At 61.3% G+C, this 21,387-nt stretch overlaps 6 protein-coding genes across 6 annotated transcripts; 2 read left to right on the top strand and 4 right to left on the bottom strand.

Moving 5' to 3' along the window:
* Nucleotides 1-1,274: 1,274 nt before the first annotated feature.
* MNEG_0191 (hypothetical protein) lies at nucleotides 1,275-2,548 on the bottom strand (the record flags this gene model as incomplete). The annotated part of the gene is made up of 4 exons (XM_014051337.1): nucleotides 1,275-1,360; nucleotides 1,559-1,650; nucleotides 1,813-2,195; nucleotides 2,429-2,548. The coding sequence occupies 4 exons, from the start codon at nucleotides 2,546-2,548 to the stop codon at nucleotides 1,275-1,277; spliced, it is 681 nt and encodes a 226-aa protein (XP_013906791.1).
* A 2,313-nt stretch (nucleotides 2,549-4,861) lies between these two features.
* On the top strand, nucleotides 4,862-6,026 carry MNEG_0190 (Ribosome-recycling factor; the record flags this gene model as incomplete). The annotated part of the gene is made up of 3 exons (XM_014051336.1): nucleotides 4,862-4,948; nucleotides 5,246-5,443; nucleotides 5,802-6,026. 3 exons carry the CDS (start codon nucleotides 4,862-4,864, stop codon nucleotides 6,024-6,026), a joined length of 510 nt encoding a protein of 169 aa, XP_013906790.1.
* Nucleotides 6,027-6,334: 308 nt separating this feature from the next.
* Nucleotides 6,335-9,668, bottom strand: MNEG_0189 (U4/U6.U5 tri-snRNP-associated protein 1; the record flags this gene model as incomplete). The annotated part of the gene is made up of 4 exons (XM_014051335.1): nucleotides 6,335-7,051; nucleotides 7,268-7,665; nucleotides 7,997-9,189; nucleotides 9,487-9,668. The coding sequence occupies 4 exons, from the start codon at nucleotides 9,666-9,668 to the stop codon at nucleotides 6,335-6,337; spliced, it is 2,490 nt and encodes an 829-aa protein (XP_013906789.1).
* Nucleotides 9,669-9,926: 258 nt separating this feature from the next.
* On the top strand, nucleotides 9,927-11,693 carry MNEG_0188 (chorismate synthase; the record flags this gene model as incomplete). The annotated part of the gene is made up of 3 exons (XM_014051334.1): nucleotides 9,927-10,481; nucleotides 10,771-10,900; nucleotides 11,176-11,693. 3 exons carry the CDS (start codon nucleotides 9,927-9,929, stop codon nucleotides 11,691-11,693), a joined length of 1,203 nt encoding a protein of 400 aa, XP_013906788.1.
* A 989-nt stretch (nucleotides 11,694-12,682) lies between these two features.
* Nucleotides 12,683-16,742, bottom strand: MNEG_0187 (5,10-methylenetetrahydrofolate reductase; the record flags this gene model as incomplete). Its single annotated transcript, XM_014051333.1, has 12 exons — nucleotides 12,683-12,900; nucleotides 13,119-13,274; nucleotides 13,424-13,557; nucleotides 13,753-13,984; nucleotides 14,146-14,224; nucleotides 14,379-14,515; nucleotides 14,706-14,937; nucleotides 15,262-15,363; nucleotides 15,656-15,868; nucleotides 16,040-16,114; nucleotides 16,307-16,438; nucleotides 16,656-16,742. The coding sequence occupies 12 exons, from the start codon at nucleotides 16,740-16,742 to the stop codon at nucleotides 12,683-12,685; spliced, it is 1,797 nt and encodes a 598-aa protein (XP_013906787.1).
* A 2,735-nt stretch (nucleotides 16,743-19,477) lies between these two features.
* On the bottom strand, nucleotides 19,478-20,053 carry MNEG_0186 (hypothetical protein; the record flags this gene model as incomplete). The annotated part of the gene is made up of 1 exon (XM_014051332.1): nucleotides 19,478-20,053. One exon carries the CDS (start codon nucleotides 20,051-20,053, stop codon nucleotides 19,478-19,480), a length of 576 nt encoding a protein of 191 aa, XP_013906786.1.
* Nucleotides 20,054-21,387: the final 1,334 nt, after the last annotated feature.

Here is a 21,387-nt window from a genome sequence, read left to right as displayed (position 1 = left end):
CACTGCCGCCGCTGCTGTTGCTGCTGAAACTGTTACCGTTGCTGAATGTGCTGCCGATACTGCTGCTGCTGCTGCTGCTGCTGCTGCTGCTGCTGCTGCTGCTGCTGCTTGCGCGTGCACGCTCCAGGGACAGCTGTGCGCCACGACGGGCTAGAGCAACCCGACCAACCAGCTTAAAACCTTCATGTGCAAATAAGCTGGCAGCGTCGGCCGCGATCGCCTGTCGGTCAGCGGCTAATCCCAGTGCGTGGCGACGAGAAGCTTGGCTTGGGCCTGGATGTGCTGAGGAGAAACGAAGGAGCTCTCCTGTTTGTGAGCCATGGCATACACGCCTTAGGCAAGCCACCATCGGTGTGCGCTGTGGTTCGCTTTCTATGGGAAGTCAACGCACACTCCACACTCCCCTCTTCCCAGCGGGGGCCTCACCAGTGCAATATCCATGGCTGGAGACAGGCACTCCAGCGAGCATGGCGACGCAGGGGTTCATGTAGGAGAGCCCGTCGCTGCCACAAATTGGATTGATCACAACATCGCATGCCCTGGCGGATCCTTCTGCAGCAGGAGATCATATACACGTTGGCGGCCGAGCGCATGGCAAGGAAGAGGTGGAGCACCAAGGAGGAAACGCGCAAGCAGCGTGGCGCGCGCTGCGTGGCGCGCAGGCAGCGTGGCTCAACACGTACCTGCCACAGCAGCGGCAAGCATCAGGGCCAATGAGAATGATGCACTCATCACCAAGCCAACGCGAATGCTTCTCATCGATAGACACCAGCTGCACACGGCGCGCAGTCAACTTCGCGGTTCAATTGTGATGACACGTATACGCGCTGTGAGGTGTGCTCCGTACACATTGTTGGTGTACAGTACATGAATTTCTACAAATCTGCCTACACGGGTGTCGCTTGCTGTGAGGACACCACAGGCTGCCTGCTGGCGCTCATTCGATCAATCAGTTGCAGTGGTTTGCTGGTGCAACCTGCTGCGGCTTGGCTGATGAGCGCCTTGCAATCTCCAAACAGCCATAATTTTCTCACACTTGCTGCTCTTGCAACGGTGCCGGATATTGATAACTCCAGGCGCGCCAGTATGTTGGTGCAGCGTGGGGCGTGCATACTTGCATCTGATCTCTGTCAGATGTCTGCACGGGTGACTCACATTTATACAGGGGCAAACACGTGTTCAAAACTACTGTGGGTGTACCTGTCGGTGCCTCTTGAATGGCTGCAAGAAAGCGCGTACGTTCTCGCTACGCTTGGCTGGTCGCAGGCCATGCCCTAGGCTCCCTCTCCTGGCAGCTGCTCCTGGGACCGCGCCGCCGCCTCGCTCTCCCGCACCAGCTCGGACAGCTCAGAGTAGGGACCTAGGGGGATACACGTCAATTTATCGGTGCAGACGCATTTGCTCAGGCAGGTCGCCGAGGCAGAAGGACACGATGCACGGTGCATTAATGCAAACCTACACAGCAAGAGCGGTCAGCCAATCTCACCCCCCAGCTGAAGACACGATGCATGGTGCATCAATGAAAACCTACACAGCAAGAGCGGTCAGCCAATCTCACCACCCATGGTTTTCAGAATTTCGTGCCACAGCTCAGGCCCCTTGGCCAGCTGCTCATCCAGCGCCAATGGGCTGCTCACGGCTGCCACAAACCTGCAGGCCGGGCGTCAGGCAATCACGGCAGCGGAATCTGAGCGTGCGTGTTGCGCAAGGGAGCTGCCGCAGCGCCAGAGTGCCAAGGGGATGCAGGCGCGTAGCGCATGTGGCGGCCACGGATTCCCCAGTTTTTTGGCATTCCATTCACTGCCCACTCACCACACCCCTGCCTTGCACTCGCGCTGCAGCTGGCCTGGACCCCAGCCGCTGTACTGGGCGTAAAATCGGAAATCGTCGGGCTGCGCGCGACCAGCCTTGACAGCGGCTGCCGCTGCCGTCACGGTGGCCACCCGAATGCCAGCGGCAATCTGAGTCGCGCCCTCCACAGCATCACTGGTGGTGACCACAATGACGTTGCTCTCCCCCACATCGCCGCCCATGTAGAGCTTGTTGGAGGCAAAGGCGTCCATGGCCTCGCCCACAGTGAAGCGCACGTCCTGCAGGCTGTGCTCCGTTGGGCGATTGAGGATGATGCCGAGCGAGCCCTGCTCTGTGCACTCCAGGATCAGGATGGCCGCCAGCCTGAAATACTGCTGGTTCACCTGCTCAGGATGGGCCGTGAAATCAAGAGGCGATTATCGTCGGCGAGCAACCCAGGGGACGCCATCTCTGCTGACTAGAGGCATTAGCAATTGAGCGCAGGCTCAAGGGCAGCTGGGCCAGGTCAGTGGCTTTGCAAGCAGCCCGTTTTGAGCTGCACCATTGCCAGCTCTCGTCCGCCATCAAGCTGGTCAAAGCTCGGTGCTGAGTGTCCACCCCTTTCGCCACAACTCACCCCGAACATGGAGGGGTGAGCAAGCAGTACACAGCCAGCCTCCGGCACCGGCACCGCATGCGCCCACTTGCTGTCCTTGAAGGCAGGCGGGGGGCCGCTGCTGCCAGACGCCGCCTCCATAGCCGCCAGCCTCGCCCTGTAAGCACGCCAGTCCATGTCTGGCCCCGCGACTGGCAGCGCGTCGGGAATCACCGATGCCGCACCATCGTCACCGCCGGCCCTGCGCCATGCCCAGTCGGACGTTTGCCAAGAGGAACAAACTGCAAGAGGAGCAAAATGCAAACAACCTCGCGGGATAGCCCCTACCGCAGCCACACACGCCCGGTTGCGCTGCTTGGGCCGTCATTGCCACGCGCCACGTCCGCAAGCGCCCGCAGTGTCAGTGGAGCGCACGACGCTAGGCGTTCAACGCGACTCAAAGCCGCGCTCACCTGGCCGACAACCGGCTGAAAACGCGGTAGTTATTGCGTACAACACTCCAGGCGCCTCGGCAGGCCGGTGCGGGGACTGTATGCGAGGGGTTCCGAGGAACACACCTCCTCCCCACCAGCCGCGCACGGGCTGCGGGAGACGTGAGGTTGGCATGCATATCTATTTTTGTAGTTGATTTCTACTCTAGCCTTTGCCTGTGCAGCCGGGTGATCTACGGGTGATTGAAGGCTGGGACGCCTCGATGCAAAAGCTGAATCCAGGTGCTGGGGGCGCGTTATGAGGATTTGATCCAGGATAGCTAATCGAAGTACAGAACTCTCCATGTTGCTCTCGTGTGGTGCTGCGAGGGGGAGGCAGCAAAGCGGGTGACCAGGTCGAGGTGAGGACTGCAAGGCAACCGCAGCTGCATCACCAGATGCTTACTCTTCACTCATCCACGTCACAGCGGTAAGGAACGTAAGCACTGCGTGTGGGTTGCAGGAACGTGCTGAGGGGCCGGTCTTGGGTCGAGACAAGCAGTGCGTGAGTTTGTGGACTATGTGCCACTGCATTCGCTGGCCCTCACATCCGACTGTGGCGCCCCTGTTACTTTGCCCGCTAATCACCGTATCAGCCAGCTGATACAGGTGCACTTGGGCATTTCGCCAGCGTTTACTGGGCCAGTGCACTTGTCGTAGCTGGCTAGATGCCTGACTGCGCAGTAGCTGCGTGGCCGCAGCAATGAACGAGCCAAACCCACAAAAGAAAGACTGGGTCTCAATGATTAGTTACTTGAGAGCTGCCTTCAGCAGTATCATACACACATGCTCGTTTGTGGCCTTGTATTGCTCTACGTGACACCACGCAGTAGGCCTACTCGCACACATCACCACTGGAATGCGAGCACAAACACACCCAGGTTGCCCATAGCTACCCCAGTCATCCCAGAAAAATAATTCACAGTGTAAAGACAAAATCTGTTGTAGCATGCATGCAGTGACAAGGATCGATTACGGTGGGGCGTCTAGAGTAGTCACCACCGTACTGCACTGTCGACACCGCGCACAGCAGATTTGGCAAGCAGCCGTGTGCTCAAAGCGAATGGGATATCCCCGCCCGTACCCTGTTCACTGGAACCCCTTGATAGTATATAATTGGAGATTGCGTGTAGGCGGCAGCCGCGTGCTCTGCGCGCTTCAACCTGGCGCCGATCAGTCGGTGCTGGGAGGACAAGGCGGCGTGCGGCACCACACCTGGCGAAGAGATTACATGAAACCCACCTATTTGTGCAGACGCACACTAATATTCACACAAGCAAGCCTCTGGATTGACTCGACCAGGCTCCTTGTCGGCACGATGCTTCGCCACCGTGCTTTCGCAGCAGCCGGCCATGCGCAGCAAGTATCCCGGATCCCAAATTTGGCAGCTCTAGTTGCTGCCAGGCCGTGCACAACAGTTTCGTCGCCGGTGCAGCAGGCGCAGCAGCCGTGCAGGTGTGTGCGAGTGGCCACGAGAATCCATTTGGAGCGCGATGCGTTGTCAGACGATATTGATTACCTCTGGCTGGCCCGCGTCGTGCTTCGCAGGTCAGGGGCAGCGCAGCAGCGGCAGCAGGAGCGGCTTGTCGTCACACGCGCGAAGAAGCAGAAGGAGCAGGCGTCATCCGCCGCAAGCTCCTCGGGCGACGAGGACTTGGACATGGTGGCTCTGGAGGTAGAGAGTGATGCTGTAAGTACCACTTCTAAGTGTCAACGGGGTGGAGGGCATGCATGCTACGCGTGCATCAGACAACCAGCTGGTCACACTGGGCAAAGGAGCCAGTGCTTGTTCAGCACACACAACCTGGTCGTTCAGCCAGTCGCAGCAAGACGCTTGAGTTGCCTTAGGATGGCAATCAGTTTTGCACAGAGTAGCTTGCATGCTGCGATCAGCAACTGTGGTGCTGCTGCTGCACCTATACACCAGCGCCGCGAGCTGCCCGTTAGTGTGCCCCGTGCCTGCATGCGCCACCAGGAGGATCGGATGAAGAAGGCCATCAACGTTGTGGTGGAGAACTTCAACACCATGCGCACGGGTCGTGCCAACCCCGCGATCCTCGACAAAATCATGGTGGGTGTCAGGGGTGGGGATGCAGCGCGATGTGCAGGGCAGGGGTGGGGGCTGGGCGAGGCGGGGCTTACCTCAGCTGGGCCGAAATACCGGTTGGGGTGGCTGCTGTGTTCTTGCAGGGGCAGGGAGCAACAGGCAGCAAAATGATGACGCTTTTTTTGGTGCCCGGTCTACTGCCCCGACCAAGACGTCTGCCATGTGGGAGGCCATGCAGGGCCGTGTGCCTTGTTGCTGCAGCAACGTAAGACGAGCGTCGCTGCCTTCTCCTGCGCCCCGCGCTCATGTATGCCATGCCAGGTGGACTACTATGGCGTGCCCACGCCCCTCAAGTCCCTGGCTTCAGTAGCGGTGCCTGATGCCAGCACCCTGATCGTGTCTCCCTTTGACCGCAGCGGCCTGCGCGATGTTGAGAAGGCGATTCTGGAGAGTGACATCGGCATCAACCCCAACAACGACGGGGAGAAGATCCGCCTCAACATACCCCCCATGACACAGGTAGGCTGCGGGACGGGGCAACAAATATTGAGGTCGCAGGATGGAGGTTGCCGGGACTGCAGTCGCAGCAACATTTCACCATTTTTGCATCCTGGGGCCCTGTCAGCTAGCCGACCTGCAATCTAGGACTGTCCGGATGTGCAGATGCGTGTGCATGTGCATGGGTAGGCCCGGCACACACATATGTGCATACACAGTGTGCTCTCACACAAACACGCTCCTGACGCACAGACATGCGCTCATCCCGCACGCACGTGCCCATGTGATCCCGCGCGTGCCCAGTTTTGCTACCATCACCATCACCCCAGCATCACTGAGCCGTTTTTGCATAAGCCCTGCACGTGCTTGCCAAACCCAGGACCGCCGCAAGGAGTTGTCCAAGAAGGTCTCCAAAATGGGTGAGGACGGCAAGGTGGCGGTGCGCAACGTGCGCAAGGATGCGATGAAGCGTCTGGACAAGCACGACTTCCCAAAGGACTCGCGCAAGGACCTGGAGGACAGCATCCAGAAGATCACCGACAGGTACGTCAAGGCCGTGGACGACCTCATCAAGACCAAGAGCGAGGAGCTCATGAAGGTCTGACGCACCAGCGGCGGCCAGCGCCATGCGCAGGCAGGCAGGGCAGCAGGAGCCTGGGTTACGCTGGAAGATTGTAGCCGTTAATGGCGGCCGCTGCGGCAAGCTTTTGCTTTCGCTGTAAGCAATGCTTATTTGTGCATACCCTAAACATGTCATTGTTCCCATACTCAGGACAGATTTTGAACAAGATTGTTACTTGCCAGCGTTGCAAAAGCTGTGTGAAACACAGACCAGCCTGCCAAAAACAACGCCAAAACGATCAAAGCAACTTGGTACAAGGTCATAAGGCGGGCTTGACAGCTTCATACACACTACGGCTTGCCTCTGGCCCTTGGGGGGGGCATGCCGCCACTGCCGCGTCCACCTGTGGCGCCACCACCGCCGGCGGCGCCGCCGCGCCCGCCCGCTGGCTGAGGTGGTTTCTTCAGGCCCAGCATCGCCTCCACCTTCCTGTCGCCGACCAGCGGCGTTAGGCCGCCTCCCAGCTGGGGCTTGCCGCCCCCCTTGGCCCCGCGAGCGACGGGCAGTGCAGGCCCGTCATCATCGTCGCCGCCACGGCCTGGCAGCGCAGCCTTGCCGTCCAGCGGGAGGTAGGGCGTGCCCAGCTGCTGCGTCAGCACGCGTATGCGGTCGAGCTCCGCGCTGGGGTCTGCGCTGGTGGTGGCGCGCTTGATGGCGACGTCCTCCAGGTACTTGCGCTGCCGGTGCGCCTCGGTATTCTTGGACGGCGCGATGCCGTGGAACTGGTGGCACAGCTTGCGGAAGCGCTCCTTGGGCGTCATCACACGGCCAAACTCGTCGCGCTGGGTCAACGCTGCCTCTATGCTGCGCGCCATGCGGTCCTCATGTTTGCCGCCCGTGTACACATCCTCCAGCCCTATCAGCGCCACGGCCTTCTTCTCATTGGTGCGCCCCGCCCAGTCCGCGGGGCCTTTGAGAGCCCCAGTGTCTTGCAGCATGCCCAGCGCCCCAGCAAGGCCGCGGCCAATAACACGTTCGCCTGCCACGGCAGACACGCCGCTGGTGGTCTGAGATGAGCGATTGTGAGGAGAGACAAGCAAGGGAGTTTTTCAAGGGGAGCAGTCGGGGTAGGAAGTGGGAGGGGTGGGGTTGTGCAAAAGAGAGTACCCTGCATCTCGAAATCGGACACCAAGGACCCGCAGTTGGGCCCCTCGCAACGCCTCGGCGCAGGCAAGAGGCTGCACGTGCGAGCGCTACCCGCACCCTAAACTGCAGCTCCTCACCTCTGCTGAACGCCCCTGCTGCTTGTGAAGCAGCTGCTGCTGCTGCTGCTGCTGCTGGTGCTGCTCGCCGCCCGCCTGCTGCGCGTCTTCATCCTCTGCAGACACCCAGCCGCTGCGCTTGCGGTAGTTGCGCCCCTTGGCAGTGGCGGCACCTATGCCGGCGCCGGTGCTGGTGGTGCCGTCCCCCCCAGCGTCGCCGGCGTTCCCATTCTGCTGTGCTTCCTCCTCTGTCTGCCCTTGGCCCCTGCCCTGGCCCGCCTCCTCCATCTCCACGTCCATGTAGGGCGCGTCGCCACCACCCCCGCCCCCGCCGCCACGCTGCTGCTCGCCCTCGTTGTCATCGCCCGCGCCGCCGATGTTGCGAACAAACTCTGTAGCGGCGCTGAACAGGTCCGAACCTGGGGAAAGAGGATATGAGGGCAGCAGGGAGGCAGCAGGAAAGAGCAGGTGTAGCAGGGCAGAGCAAGCTTCTGGTGGGAGCAGCACAAGTTGGCCAGAGCGTGCGGATACGCCGAACATTGGTCACTGAGTAAATGCATGCTGGACGCACTGTTGCTCAATGCAGCTGGCTGGCATCATGGCGGTGCAGGGGGATGCAGGCGACCATGCTGCCGCCTGAGCTGCCGCTGTTTGTGATCCCTGCTCCACTTGTGTCGAGCCCTTTCACCAAAAGCATTGCACGCCATGCGCTTACGCCTGCATCCCATGTTCTGCACCCTGACCACCCACCTCCCGCTGCAAGTTCGTCCCTCAGTCGCTCCTCATCCTCAGCACGCTTCTTGCCCAGCCGCTGAGCAATCTCCTCAACAGACTCAGGCGCCGGCCTGCCACTGCCGTTGCTGTCGCCGCCAGGCACTGCTGTGCTGCTGCTGCGCTGCGCCAGCCTTCGCACGCGGCTGAGGCTCTCAGCCAGCTCCGCCTCCGCCTCGTCCTCCTCGTCACCCACAGGGCCAGGCGCACGCAGCGCTTCTGATGCCCAGTTGGTCCTCTCCACAGCACGTTGGAAGCGCGCGGCGCGATCAGCTGCATCCGCCGCCGCAGCCGCCTCCAGCGCCTCGCGGCGCTGCTGCCGCGCCTCGCGTGACCCCAGGTCTCCACCGCCCTCCGCCTTGGCGGCCGCCTCCAGCGCATCCAGGTCAAGGCCGCCCTCGCCGCCACCAGCACTGCCGCCGCCGTCTGCCGTGTCCTCGTCAGCGGCAGCACGTGTAGTGCGCAGCTTCCGCTTTTTCTTCTTTTTCTTCAGCCCGCCGCCCGCCGATGCCGCGGCCTCCTCGGCGGTCATGTAGTCCACGGCCCCGCCCATCGCAGGGGCCGCAACAGCGTCTAACGCCGCCGCCGCGGCTGCCAGGCGCTCTCGGACTTTGTCCTGGCGTGCAGCCGCTGCAGCGGCTGCCCCAGCCGCGTCCAGCACAAAGCCCGCCTCCTCGTCCTCCTCGTCGTACTTGTCCAGGAGGGAACGCACGTTGCCGTCCTCGGCCCACAGCGGCTTGGCCTCCTTGCCGGCCGCGCGGCGCGCCTTAGCGCGCGCCTTGTCCTGCGCACGCGCAACCTCCTCCAGCTCGTCACCGGCGTCGTTCAGGCCGCCCGCTGCGTCCAGGATCGGCGCATCGGCCAGCGTCAGCACCATGGTCTCGCCCTCAGCCAGCTCGTCGGCGTCGTGGCGCACGCGAGCGCCTGCAAGCTCCGCGGCGCTGGCACTGGCGTCCCGTTCCTCGTCGTCGCCGCCGCCACCATCGCCACTCCGCCGCTGCCGGCCACGCCTATCTCCGCCCACCTCGCGCTGCTGACGCTTTGCTGGTGGCTGCTGCGGCTGCTGGCGCATCTTGACTACCCATGTAGCAGCGTCGTCCGCGTCTCCGCCTGCCTCTCCCAGGCCGCGTGTCTGCTGCAGCTCCTGCTCTCGCCGTCGCTTGTCCCGTGCCCTGGTACATAACGACATACGGGGGGTTCACTGACCAAAAGAAGCACTTCTAGGTCGCACAAGGCCGGTGACGTGCTGGCACAGCAGCGGCAGCAGCAGCGGCAGCAGCAGCAGCAGCAGCAGCAGCAGCAGCAGCAGCAGCAGCAGCAGCAGCAGCGGCGGCGGCGGCGGCAGCAGCAGCAGCAGCGGCAGCAGCCATGCATTAGTGCGATGGCAAGTATTGCTGACCCTGCTCCCGCCTTGACAGGGCACCTATGCCCAGCCCTCGCCGCGCCTGGCCCCGCATTTGGCTTCTCACTCTGCCAGCTTTGCGCGGATGGCATCGGCGTCGGGCTTGAGCTCCTCGGCGGGCGCCTTGCGCTCGGCGCGCTGCTGCTGCTTGGGCGGCTCGAGTGACAGCGGCTTCAGGCCCAGGGAGGCCCGCAGCTTGTTGGTCTCCTCGATGCTCAGCGCCACGTCGCCCTCGCCCGTGGTCGCCATGCTGCGTGCGGAAGTCTCCGATCGGGTGGCACGCTGCTAATGCAGATCACTTTGTGATTGTTTCTAAGCAGTGCCAGTCACGATATCGGTGTCAATAAAACTACACTGCAATTAGGTCCATTTGGCAAGTGTTTATTGCGTACAATCCGGCTTGCTCGATAGCCACCACAGTCTCGACGAGCCACTGGCCGCTGCTGCTGAGCTCCAGCCCAAAGCAATTTTAGGCAACACCGAGGTCTAATTCGTTGGTCGGAAACCATGCAGACTGCTCCCATGCAGCAAGCGCGTCAACGGGCAGCACGGCCGCCGCAGCGGCGTGCAGGGTGTGGCGGACGGCACGCTGTGGTGGTGGTGCGCGCCGCTGGCAGCACGTACGGCAATGCGTTCCGTGTGACCACATTTGGCGAGTCTCATGGCAAGGGTGTGGGCTGTGTAGTGGACGGCGTGCCCCCGCGGCTGGCTATTACGACTGAGGAGATCCAGCTGGAGCTGGACAGGCGGCGCCCCGGGCAGAGCATCATCACCACGCCGCGCAAGGAGGAGGACACCTGCGAGATCCTGTCAGGAGTCTTTGACGGCGTCACCCTCGGCACGCCCATTGCAGTGCTTGTGCGCAACAAAGACCAGCGCAGCAATGACTACTCGGAGATGAGCGTCGCGTACCGCCCCTCTCACGCTGACGCCACCTACGACTTTAAGTACGGCATCCGCGCCATCGCCGGCGGCGGCCGCTCCTCAGCACGCGAGACCATTGGGCGGGTCGCGGCTGGCGCCATCGCCAAGAAGCTGCTGCACGTGGTCGGCGGCACCGAGGTGCGGGCGGTGGTAGACGGGGGTATCCAAAGTCAGCTGCCAGGGTTGGGGTGCGAGGGCTCTACCGTATGGCGGCCAGTGCTGTGGCTGCAATGGGCCTGCACTATTCACTGCCTGCACTATTCTCCGCCCCTACCGTTTTGGGAGGACACACAGCTGGAGCGTTTGCCAGGGGGCTTGTGTGTTCCCCTCTCACCTCAGCCATTGTGTGTGGGTCGCGTCACATGCTGCATTTGCAACACGCTCCCCCCCTTCCCGCCCACCACACCCTGGCTGCTCTGCCCCGCAGGTGCTGGCATACGTGAGCCAGGTCCGTGAGGTCGGCTGCAACGTGGACAACAGCTCCTTCACCATGGCGGATGTTGAGAGCAACATCGTACGCTGCCCAGACCAGGACGCGGCGCAGAAGATGATTGATGGTGGGAGCCGCAGGGCAGGGGTGCCGGAGGACGTCATGGTCGGGGATCAATGTGGTGCCAGCTTTTGGCCAAGTGGCCACTCACCGGCAGCACTGCTGTGCACATGGTGGCCCACGAGGTCGACGAGAGCAAAGCATCTTTCCTGCGGCTTTGGCACGGCGTGGCTGCTTGTTGCAGCTCAGGATGTAGGGGCTGTGCGCCCTACCTGCCGCAACCGCTGTAGTGTTGTTCAATTATTTAAACGAGAATCTGCTCTCTTACACATGCCTGCGCAGCAATCAATGAGGTGCGCAACCGCGGAGACTCGTGCGGCGGCGTGGTGACGTGCGTCGTGCGACGCTGCCCCAAAGGGCTGGGCTCGCCCGTGTTTGACAAGCTGGAGGCGGAGCTGGCCAAGGCGCTGATGAGCCTGCCCGCCACCAAGGGATTTGAGATTGGCAGCGGCTTTGCCGGCAGCGAGCAGCTGGGCAGTGAGCACAACGATGAGTTTTACATCGACGGCAGCGGTGCGGTGCGCACGCGCACCAACCGCAGCGGCGGCGTGCAAGGTGGCATCAGCAACGGCGAGGACATTGTGATTCGCCTCGCCTTCAAGCCCACGTCCACCATCAGCCGGCCGCAAAACACGGTCACGCGTGACGGCCAGGAGACTGAGCTGCGCGCGCGCGGACGCCACGATCCCTGCGTCGTGCCGCGTGCAGTTCCGATGGTCGAGTCCATGGTGGCGCTGGTGCTGGCTGACCAGCTGCTGCAGCACTACGCGCAGTGTGAGCTGCTGCCAAAGTCCGCTTGACCTCTTTCATCTAACAATTTTGAGTACATGTAAACAGTTCCTCTTGCTGCTGACGCAATCAGGTGCATACCGACTCCCCATCGCGCAAGGCTGGTTGTTGAATTGCGTCGCACCCACCCTACAACGCATTTTCATGCAATGTGTGTGTGCGCACATGCGTGCTTTTGTGTGCATGTGCATGTGTGTGTGTGTGTGTGTGTGTGTGTGTGTGTGTGTGTGTGCGCGCGCGTGCGTGCGTGTTTGTGCGTGTGCGGAGGGGACAGCCAGGCGTTAATGGGTTGGTGAGGGTGCTTTGTTACTGCAGCCAGGTGCTTGACTTTGTTTATGAACTGTGCAGCGGCTTGGGCATGTCAATTGAGCAGAGGGGGTTTGAAGCTGATCAAAGGTGTGTGAGCGTGAAACACTCTCTACGGCACAAAATCTCTGCGCTCTTTCCAGAATAAATAAACATGAAAAGAGCGAGAAGAAATTCACGCGAGAGTAAAGTGCAGCCTTGCCCTGGCTTTGCTTGGTTTTCCTTGGCTCAACAGACATGCGGGTCAAGATGTGGCTGCTGCCAGCACATCTTACACCCCACATATACGAGCCTGTTTGGGAGAATGTTTTGCCAGCAGGATGAGCATGTCTGATCCGCCGGCTGTTGTTTGTCCCTTCTCAAGCCAGCTTTTACAAGCAGCCAGCGTCTCAAACAAGGGTGCAAGTGGGTGATTGCAGATTTGGAAACGCAAACAAAACATAGTGCGTAGTCTATCAAATAAAAGAAAGAGAGAGCAAGGGGCAGGGCAGGGAACACAGCAAGGGTCCTATGACTGAGACGCAGACAGGATCCAATACTGCAGCCCGTTACCGCACAGCAATACCAGGCGCAGTGGGGCCCTACAACGCAAGGCGCGTAGTGGCATCCCCCCATGCTCTCTCAACTCCCTGCCGCTGCTGACCTGCGCTATGCCCCCGCGGGGTGCGCTATGGCCCCCCGTCAAGTGGTCGTTTCACACCCCAAGTGCCTTGAAGAGGTCGCCCGTGACGTAGTCGTTGTCGACCACGCTGACCAGCCACCAGGTGTCGTGGATGGTCTGCAGCAGCTGCCGGCTGGGGCTGGCCTCCTCGTACAGCGCACCCCACTCACTCAGCCACAGGCCAAAAGCCTCATCCTTCCAAACCTCAAAGCTCACGGGATCCACCACTGTGGGCTGCTCCACCTCAGAGCCTGATGTGGGCGGGAGGAGGAGCACAGAGGGCAGATGAGGGCCTGCAGCCGCGCAGCAGGCGGGTAGGACTGCCACTAACCGGCCTGGCTTCAAGCAAATTGAGTGCTGCGGGTGGTTGCGGCTTGACAGTGCTGCAGCCACTCCGGGTCACACGAAGGCCAGCAAGGCAGCAGCAGCAGCAGCAGCGCCCAATACTGTTTCCTTCAACCCATCTGACCTGGGAAAACGCCCCATGTGACGGCGTTGACGGTGCCCTTTGCCATGTTGGTGCGTAGCTCCCCTGCTGCGTTGACTGCCAGGTAGGTGATGCCCTCAGCACCACTCAGCCGCTGCAGCAGAGACTCCAGCTTGTCTGGAGAGCAGAAGAACTCAACTGGGGGTTTGGTAATGCAGGGGAGCCCGCGTATCAATGCTGACGTGCCTCATACCAAGATAGGTGAAGGTTGCATCAGGACGCAGGCCATCGAGGCGCCAGGTTGAGTCCACATTGAAAGCACTGACAGCACAAAACCTCCCCCTCACCATAGGCCTTCTGGTAGACGTATCCCCCCTTACGGCCCCACCCAAAGGTGGCGTCGTTGGAAGGCGCCCCGTTGACGCGCGGCTGGCTGTTGATGGTCAGGTACCCCGCCTGGTTCAGCGCCACCAGGCCCTCCCTGGAGGAGATTGCCAAGGGCGGCAGGAAGAGAGGAAGGAGGACAGGCTCAGCACGCGACCAAGGGACGTAAGCCCACAGAACCTGGCTCATCCCCCGCCCTTGCTCATCACGCGGCTGAGGAAGGCATCGTCGGGCATGCGAGCACAAGTGCCCACCTTGCCCCCCACCCAGTCCTTTCAGGTGCCCCACCCACTTGATAGGCCCTGTCTCCGGGTGCAGGTCCTCCATCTCAGCCCAGGGCAGCACTTTGGCATCGCCCTGGCAGTAGCGCACAAACACATCCGTCACAGCCTCAAGGCTGGGCAGCGCAGCACCCCAGGCAGCGCGGGCGCGCTCGCGACGCTTGTCGTTGCTGGTGTGGCGCCGCATGAAGGGGTGCTCGCTCAAAGTGGCGTACGCAGGGCTGCGGGAGTTGCCCCAGCGGCCTGGGGTGCATATGTCGCATAGGGCAGCGGGGAGGGTGTTGAGGGGTGGTGCCAATGACAAGGCCGCGCGTTGCGTAGTGTGCAGCAACAGGAGCTGCATCGCTTGTGCCTGCACCACCCTCACCACTGCAGCTTGTGCCCAGCAGGCCGTTTGAACTCACCGTTGGGAAACTCCTGCCACTTGGCTGTGCGCGTGACATATGACTTGGGACGGTTGCTCCAGAAGATGGGTCGCACGCGCTGCGAAGGGGAAGGGGGACAGCACCCAGTATTGAGGAATGCACGAAGCACAAATGAAGCAGAGGCATGCTTCACCACAAGTGGTTGCCTTCAAACAATCAAGAAATTGTTGACTCGAAAAAAAATAGCAATTGTTCACGTGCAGGTGACGTACCTCCTCTGCGCGCTGTCCGCTTGAGGGGATGTGGCGCCAGGGCAGGGGCCTGGGCACGTTGGCGGGGTCGATGAGTCCCACCCCCTCTAGGATGGCCATGGCGCTTCGCTCCAGGTTCAGCGTGTACATGTGGACGCCTGAGGGCCCGAGGGGGGTGGGGGCGCGGTTGGGGGCAGCCGAAGCCCTCACGCAAGGTGGGCCAGCCCTCAGCATCATGGCTGAGCCTCACATTGTTCGTCTGGAGGCAGGGAGGCAGGCGCCCATCATCAGAGCCAGCAGCGCGTCATCCGCCTACACCAGCCCACATCCTCCTGGCACAACCCGTACCGGGAGCGCCAGCGTCAAGCAGCTGCTTGCACATGTCCGTGCCGAGCTGAATGCCAAAGGCCTTGACGGCCTCCTCGTCCTCCTTGATCTCCTCCATCCTGTCAGACACAAACTTGGGCACGGCGGTCTTGCAGAAGCCGGTCATGCGCTTGAAGCCGCCGTAGGCCATGATGGGCATGATCCCCGGCAGGATGGGGGCCGTGATGCCCACGCTGCGGCAGTCCTTGACAAACTGTGCGAGGGGGCGCAAGAAGAGGGCAGTACGAGGCAGCAAATGGGAGTTCAGGCAGGACAGGGACCAATGTAGGGTGTGATGGGGGTACAGGGTGAAGCAAGGGGGAAAATGCAGCATCTGATTGCCATCATCACCCGGCAAAATGGTCCTGACCCGTTCCCGCAGAGGATTGCCGCGTCATCATGGGAAGCAGCTCAACCACGTGTTGTCAATGTCTACATGCCCCCGGCAGATCCTCTTTCCCCTCAAAACACTCTGGCACACTCCCACCCACACCCATACCCCCAACACACACATACGCACGTACGCACACACCCACACCTGTATGTAGCGCTCCACCTCATAGAACAGCTGCGTCACCACAAAGTCCGCTCCTGCCTCAATCTTCTTCTTCAGGTACGCAATGTTGTCCCAATAGTTGACCTGGGGAGGGGAGCGTTATCACCACCGTTGAAGGCTGAAGAAAAGGGGTCCGACTGGGCCCTGTTTGCTTTGTGCCAGGGGAGCTGCAAGCAGGGCGCCGCCAACCCTCCCACGCCCGCTCGACGACGGGTACAATTCACAGCTGATGCTTCCAATGTTGACCGAGCCGCTGCCCAGCCGCTGCAACGTATCTTTCCGGCCGTGGCTGCGCCCCCTCCCATCCACAAACACACCGCAATAGCTTGTGCTTGCACCCTGCCCCACCTAGGCACCTACATCCAGCACTGCTCACCTTCATCTGCTCGGGATCGTCCACGATGCTGTCGGGATGGGCCTCAGGGTAGCCTGCAACGCCGATCCCAAAGAAATCCCCGTGCTCCTTGCGGATGTAGCGCACCAGGTCCAGCGCACAGCTGAAGCCGCCCTCCACCGTTTCAAAGTGATCCTGGCCCTTGGGGGGATCGCCGCGCAGCGCTAGTATGTTTTGAATCCCGGCCTTGCGCACCTGCGGCAGGGGTGGAGGGGATGGCAGGAAGAATGGTGGAAGAAAGGTGGGCGGTGCTCGTGGAAAAGCGTGCAGCTGCCAATCCCAGCATCACAGTTGATGCGAACGCCAAGCGCCATCAACTTGCCACCCACCCGCCCACCCCTGCGAGTTCCCTTCCAGCCGCCGCACCTCCTTGAGCGCACTCTCCAGCTGCTCTACCGGCATGTTAGTGCACGTCAGGTGCATCATGGTCTCGACGCACACCTGAGGCAAGTGAGAGAAGCAAGGGTAAAGAGCGGCAAGGCATGGCCAACCGCCACTCACCAACTAATAGGGCCAGCATCATAGCGTTGCCGCCGCCGCCTGTGTGGCCATGACCCTGCAACCGCCTATCGCTGGTGTGTTGACGCAGCAAATGCGCCCCTATCAATGCAGCCCCAAAATTTTGAGACGCACTGAGTTCTGCATCTTGGTGGCAATGTCGAGCGTGACATCTGAAGTGGTACCGCCGGCGCCCCAGGTGATGTCGCAAAAGGTGGGCCCATAAGCCGCCATGCGGTCCAGGCGCTCAAGCAGATTCTCGACGCCCTAGTGATTGCGGCGGGAAAGAACAGCGCTGTTCCAGCTACGCATAACGTGCGGTGCAGGCGCGCGGTGCCATCACGCAGCGCGGCGCCCTCTCACATATGCGCTCTGTAGGGCGACCATAGCTTCAAGCGTGCATCATGCATGAAGTCCTTCCACATCCAGCGCCGTGCTCACGCGGCTGGGCTGGCAATGGGCGTCGGCGAGAGGGTGCGCTCACCTCTTCGGTCCTGGGCGGGAAGAACTCGTAACTGAAGAACCTCTCTCCCTTAGCCAACTTCTCGTTGATCTTATCTATGATCTTCATGGCGGCTCGATGGTAGCTGGCGCAGACGCAGAGGCTGGCTCGCTTGGTGCAGTTTGCCTGATCAACGTTCCTTGACGTATGAATTAGATGCGTGTACTTGTTGAGATATTGATGCAACGATGATGGCAAACGCTGTCGTGGAGCGAGTGAGACGCACGCGCAGATGAGAGAATGAGGAAGGGACAGGCACCCGGTAAGGAGCAGGTGGCCGGCGGCCCCGCGAGTAGCGTGTGTGCTGCGGAGTGCTGTTTCAGGACGATGAACATATTGTTGGACAATTAGCATCACGGCTATACAAAGAACCTCGCAGATCCGATCTGCAGCGCGATCTGAGATCGCCGACATGAGTATGCATAGGCGGCGCGCGAACCAGCATCGGGAGGTCGTGGCAACAGAAATTGCCGACAGTCAGGGCAAGGGGCGGGGGCAGCCCGTGCGCGCGGAGGCGGCGGGTGTGCTACGCAATGCACTGGTGAGTCCCGGCGCGCTGCCGCCACGCGCATGATGCGAGCACATACCCTTGCCGTGGAACATGTTGCTGCACTCTTGCCTTTCGATTTTTCAGCGTGCCTAACTGTCAGGGCTCAACGTAACGGCGCCGTAGCCGTCTTGCTGCCAAAGGAACGAACCTGAACAACTAGCTCGCCTGAACCCACATGTGAACAACAGACGAGCCGCTATGGCGGTCGCCCACTGATCCCGTGCTGCGCCAGGTACGATATGTGACAACCGTACTGCTGGCTGCGGCCTTCTGGATATGCATGCAAAAGATCTTCAGCCACGCAGGCCACGCTGGGGTCTCCCGCTGACTGCGGAGGTGACACGCCGTGTGGAGCGGCAGAGTTGCCCGTTGGTTTGGGGCCCCGCCGTTTTATGGGTGGGATGCACGTAGCTCTGGGCGCTGTGACATGCGCCATCGAACATATGATTAGCTTGTTTGTATCTCCATCACACTCTTTTCCCCATCATGACTGCTGTCTATGTGATGGGGCAACTGCACGTTGGGAGTTGCAGTCAGCTGAGATGCTGGCGGCAGCACCAGGCTCTCTTCAACAACAGCCCACATTGAGTGCCGCCCGGCTGGTTGTTGTTGGCGGTGTGATTACCAGTAATCACTTGCATCATCCTCTGTGTAGGGTAACTTGAAAACAAGGCACCTGCATGAGAACAGCAGCGGCCATGATCCATGGCGCTCGTGCACACCGCAATTGTTGATGGAGGTGAAACACGACACGAAAACCCATTGCAGAACAGAGCCCACGTGCTTGTAAATGGTGTTGACTGCGCTTTCTAGTTTGAGGGGCGCTGAAAGAATGCACAACAGACCATGCCGCCAAGATCAGATTGCGAGGGGTAATAGCACGACATTGTCGGGCAAATCGGCCTTGACCTGAGCTGTGCGCAATTTTCTGCACAGTGTCGGGCAAATTAGCCTTGACCTGAGCTGCGCGCATTGTTTCTGCTCACCCTCGCAGAAACGGCTTCAAAGCTGCGGCTCACACAGCAGACGACTGGGTGGTGTTGGTGGGCGTGCTGGCTGCTGTGGGGTGCGCCATCACAGTGGATGGCGTGGATGCTGACGTCAAAAGATGCTCCCACGTGCGCAGCGCCACCTGGGCCTGCCGCAAAATGGCACCAGGGGCCGGCTGCCGCAGGGCCACCTGGGGCCCGCCTGCCTCCAACTCAACGGGCGCCTGGTGGCTGAGCCACAATTCAGCGTCACAGAGGCCATCTTCGCTCGAACGCGAGCGCTTGGCCGGCCGTAGCGAGGCACCAGACGCGGGCCCTGCAACCTTTGCGTCGCTGTCAAGGCCCCTGTTTGAGAATGACCCTTGCGGCGCCAGGAACAGCCCCGCTGCTGCGCCACGCTGCAGCACCTGTGCATGGCAGCGTTGGGGTTGCTGCTGCGGCCGCGGCTGCGGCTGCTGCTGCTGCGGCTGCTGCTGCGGCTGCTGCGGCTGCTGCTGCTGCTGCTGCTGCTGCTGCTGCTGCTGCTGCTGCTGCTGCTGCTGCTGCAGCGGCTGCTGCTGCTGCTGCTGCCGCTGCTGCTGCTGCTGCTGCTGCTGCTGCAATGGTGCACCTCGCTGTGGTTGATGAGGTTGCTGCGCCTCAAGCTCGCCGCCACTACCCTCCTCTTGCGGCTGCTGGGTCTGACCCTGCTGGCTTATGAAGTGCCCTTGTGTTTCCAGCATCCCTTGCTTCTGCCATGCCTGGTGGTGCACAACCAGCCGTGCAGCCGCTGCACCCCCTGCCACGCTCACGCGACCCCGAGCGTTGCTGCCGTCCACAGCGCCAACAGCGCCATGCTGGTCACCTGCCCCCCCCTCAGCACCAGCCTCCTCACGAGTTCTGGCGCTGACCGTGGGAGCAGCTCGCCATGACGACAGGTTGAGGCCGCTGATTGACATCTGGGGTGCTGGTCCACACAAAGGCTCCAACGGCGCGGCATTCAGCTCCAGAGGCCACAGCCCGGCGGCTGAGCCCACCCCGACAACAGCTGCATCTTCGCTGCCGCCGACGCCTTGGGCCCCAACAGCAGCGCTCCTTCTGCCGCACGCTCGGAGGCGTTGGCACAGCGCAACAATGTCAGCTTCAACGCGGTGCGCAATATCCGTCATCATCTGGTGCAGGTGAGGTGAGCACAGCGATGGCGACAGTGGGCTGTGGCGGTGGTGTGCTCGCCCGAGGGGGCGAGGATGATATTGTGTTTTTACTGGCCCAGTTGTTGCGGCCCCTCAGTGCAGGTCCGCAAGCCATGGAGCTGCATCACACAGCCAACCATCTATGCAAAGCGCCGCCTTGGCTCCACACGTCACTCCCTCTGTCCCACCCATTGCGCCCACCTCTGTTGAGCAAAAGGGCTGTGACAGCAGGTTCCCGAGGGGCGCGTTGAGCAGCAGGCCGGTGCGCTTGTGGTGCTTCTTTAGCAGCTTGACCGTGGCGGTGTAGGCCAGGATGCTCCAGTGCACCAGCAGCAGCACCTCCCCGTGAAAATCGGTCAGCTCACGCCGCAGCGCGTCCAGACGCGCCACGTCACGCCCCGCACCCGCAAGCGCAGCCTCGAGCGCCTCGACGCGTATCACGCTGGTCTCCTCCTTTTCAAGCCACATGTCGTTCAGACGCGCCACCACACCGCCCAAGGACGCCCCGAATGCCAGCTGTTCTGCGGCCAGCGTGGTTGAGGCGGCCCCAACCACAGGGATGGCCTTGACCTGCTTCTTGAGCTGCTTGTAGGCGTCAAACAGCGCCCTCAGCTCGGGCAGGTCCGGGGAGCAATCGGCAGAGTCGCGGAGAACACGCCCAAACTTCATCGTTTGACGTCAGCTCAGAGTCGCCTGTGTTGGGCAACAGCATCACAGGAGGGTCGGAAGAACTGCGATGCGTGCACGGCCAAGGGTGGGGCCTCGCGCTGCGCCTGCTGAGCGCGTGCTGAGGTCGACCGTGCCTCGGGCGCGCCGCCATGCAGCATGAGAATCGGGCCCCTGTTATTTGACTGCTTGCGTATGCTTAAGAGAATTTCATGACCATTCGTCGCAGCAGCCACGGCATGTATAGGGAATGTGGGGTCCGTGCTCCGCTTGTGGGCGGCCACCTGCCCGCTGCAACCGCAGCCCGAGCCGCAGCCATCGCTGATACAACAGCGCAAGAACCAAACCTTGCGTCCTACCTGCAGACGCACGAGCTTCAACTCTGTCCAACCTTTACAGAATCGCCTGACGAATGCCGGCACTGCTCGTTTGCTCACTATACAGTATTGACATCATCGGCGCGGGTGAGACTTCGAGAATACGGTGATATCATGCTCCCGAGTAAAGAGCCAGGTGGCTGTGCACTTCCCAATCAGCACTGCGCTTCGTGTGAGATCAGATGCCTGGGCGGCGTCATCGGGATTCTGCAGCAGGGTCACAAAGCGGGGCACTTTTGCCCGACTGCATCAGATGTGGGCTTTCTGGGGACTCAGCAACCTACTTACAACGGCAAACAAGGCCGCAAGGGGCAGACGTCGTGCGATACTCACAGCCCACACAGCCTTCCCGGTTGACTCGCTGCTTACGCGTGTACCTCAAATCCGGCACCACAACTGGCGGCCACACGCGGTCGCCCGGCCAGCGGGCCGGCCGGCCGCGCAGAGGGAATGGCGGGCAGGGCATGTGAGGGGGCAATACAAGTCGGGTCGACAGCGCTTGCGCATGTGAGGTGATGGGTTGTTGCGATACAAGCGCGCTGGCAGGCCAGGGATTTGCAGTGCGCACTGGGGTGGCGTGCAACATGAACAACGTTGGCATGCCATCCAAAATGACACACCTGAGTCGTGTATACAACTGCATGTGAAACGCCCGGCAATCCATCTGCACGGCTGCGCCGTGCATGGTAGAGGCTGTTTGGGCTAACCTCCAGCTGCACCAGCTGCATTCTCCACGGGTGTGTCAACCTGCACATGTGCGTAACGCCACAAAGCTGCACCGTGTCGCCCCGCCGACCTCCTTCCGCAGTTCATCCATTGATGGACGAGCTTGCTGCTTTGATTGTTTCCTGACCTCCCCGCCCAGAAGTGGCAGCACTTGCCAGGATGGAGCCAGCGAACAACCAACTAGCCAGGGCAGGTTCAGACATTGTGAACGGCAGGCGACTAGGTTGGAGTTAT

The sequence above is a fragment of the Monoraphidium neglectum genome (genome assembly GCF_000611645.1).
Source record: "Monoraphidium neglectum strain SAG 48.87 unplaced genomic scaffold scaffold00012, whole genome shotgun sequence".
In the NCBI taxonomy this organism is placed as follows: Eukaryota; Viridiplantae; Chlorophyta; class Chlorophyceae; order Sphaeropleales; family Selenastraceae; genus Monoraphidium; species Monoraphidium neglectum.
This window is presented reverse-complemented; position numbering and strand designations above follow the sequence as displayed.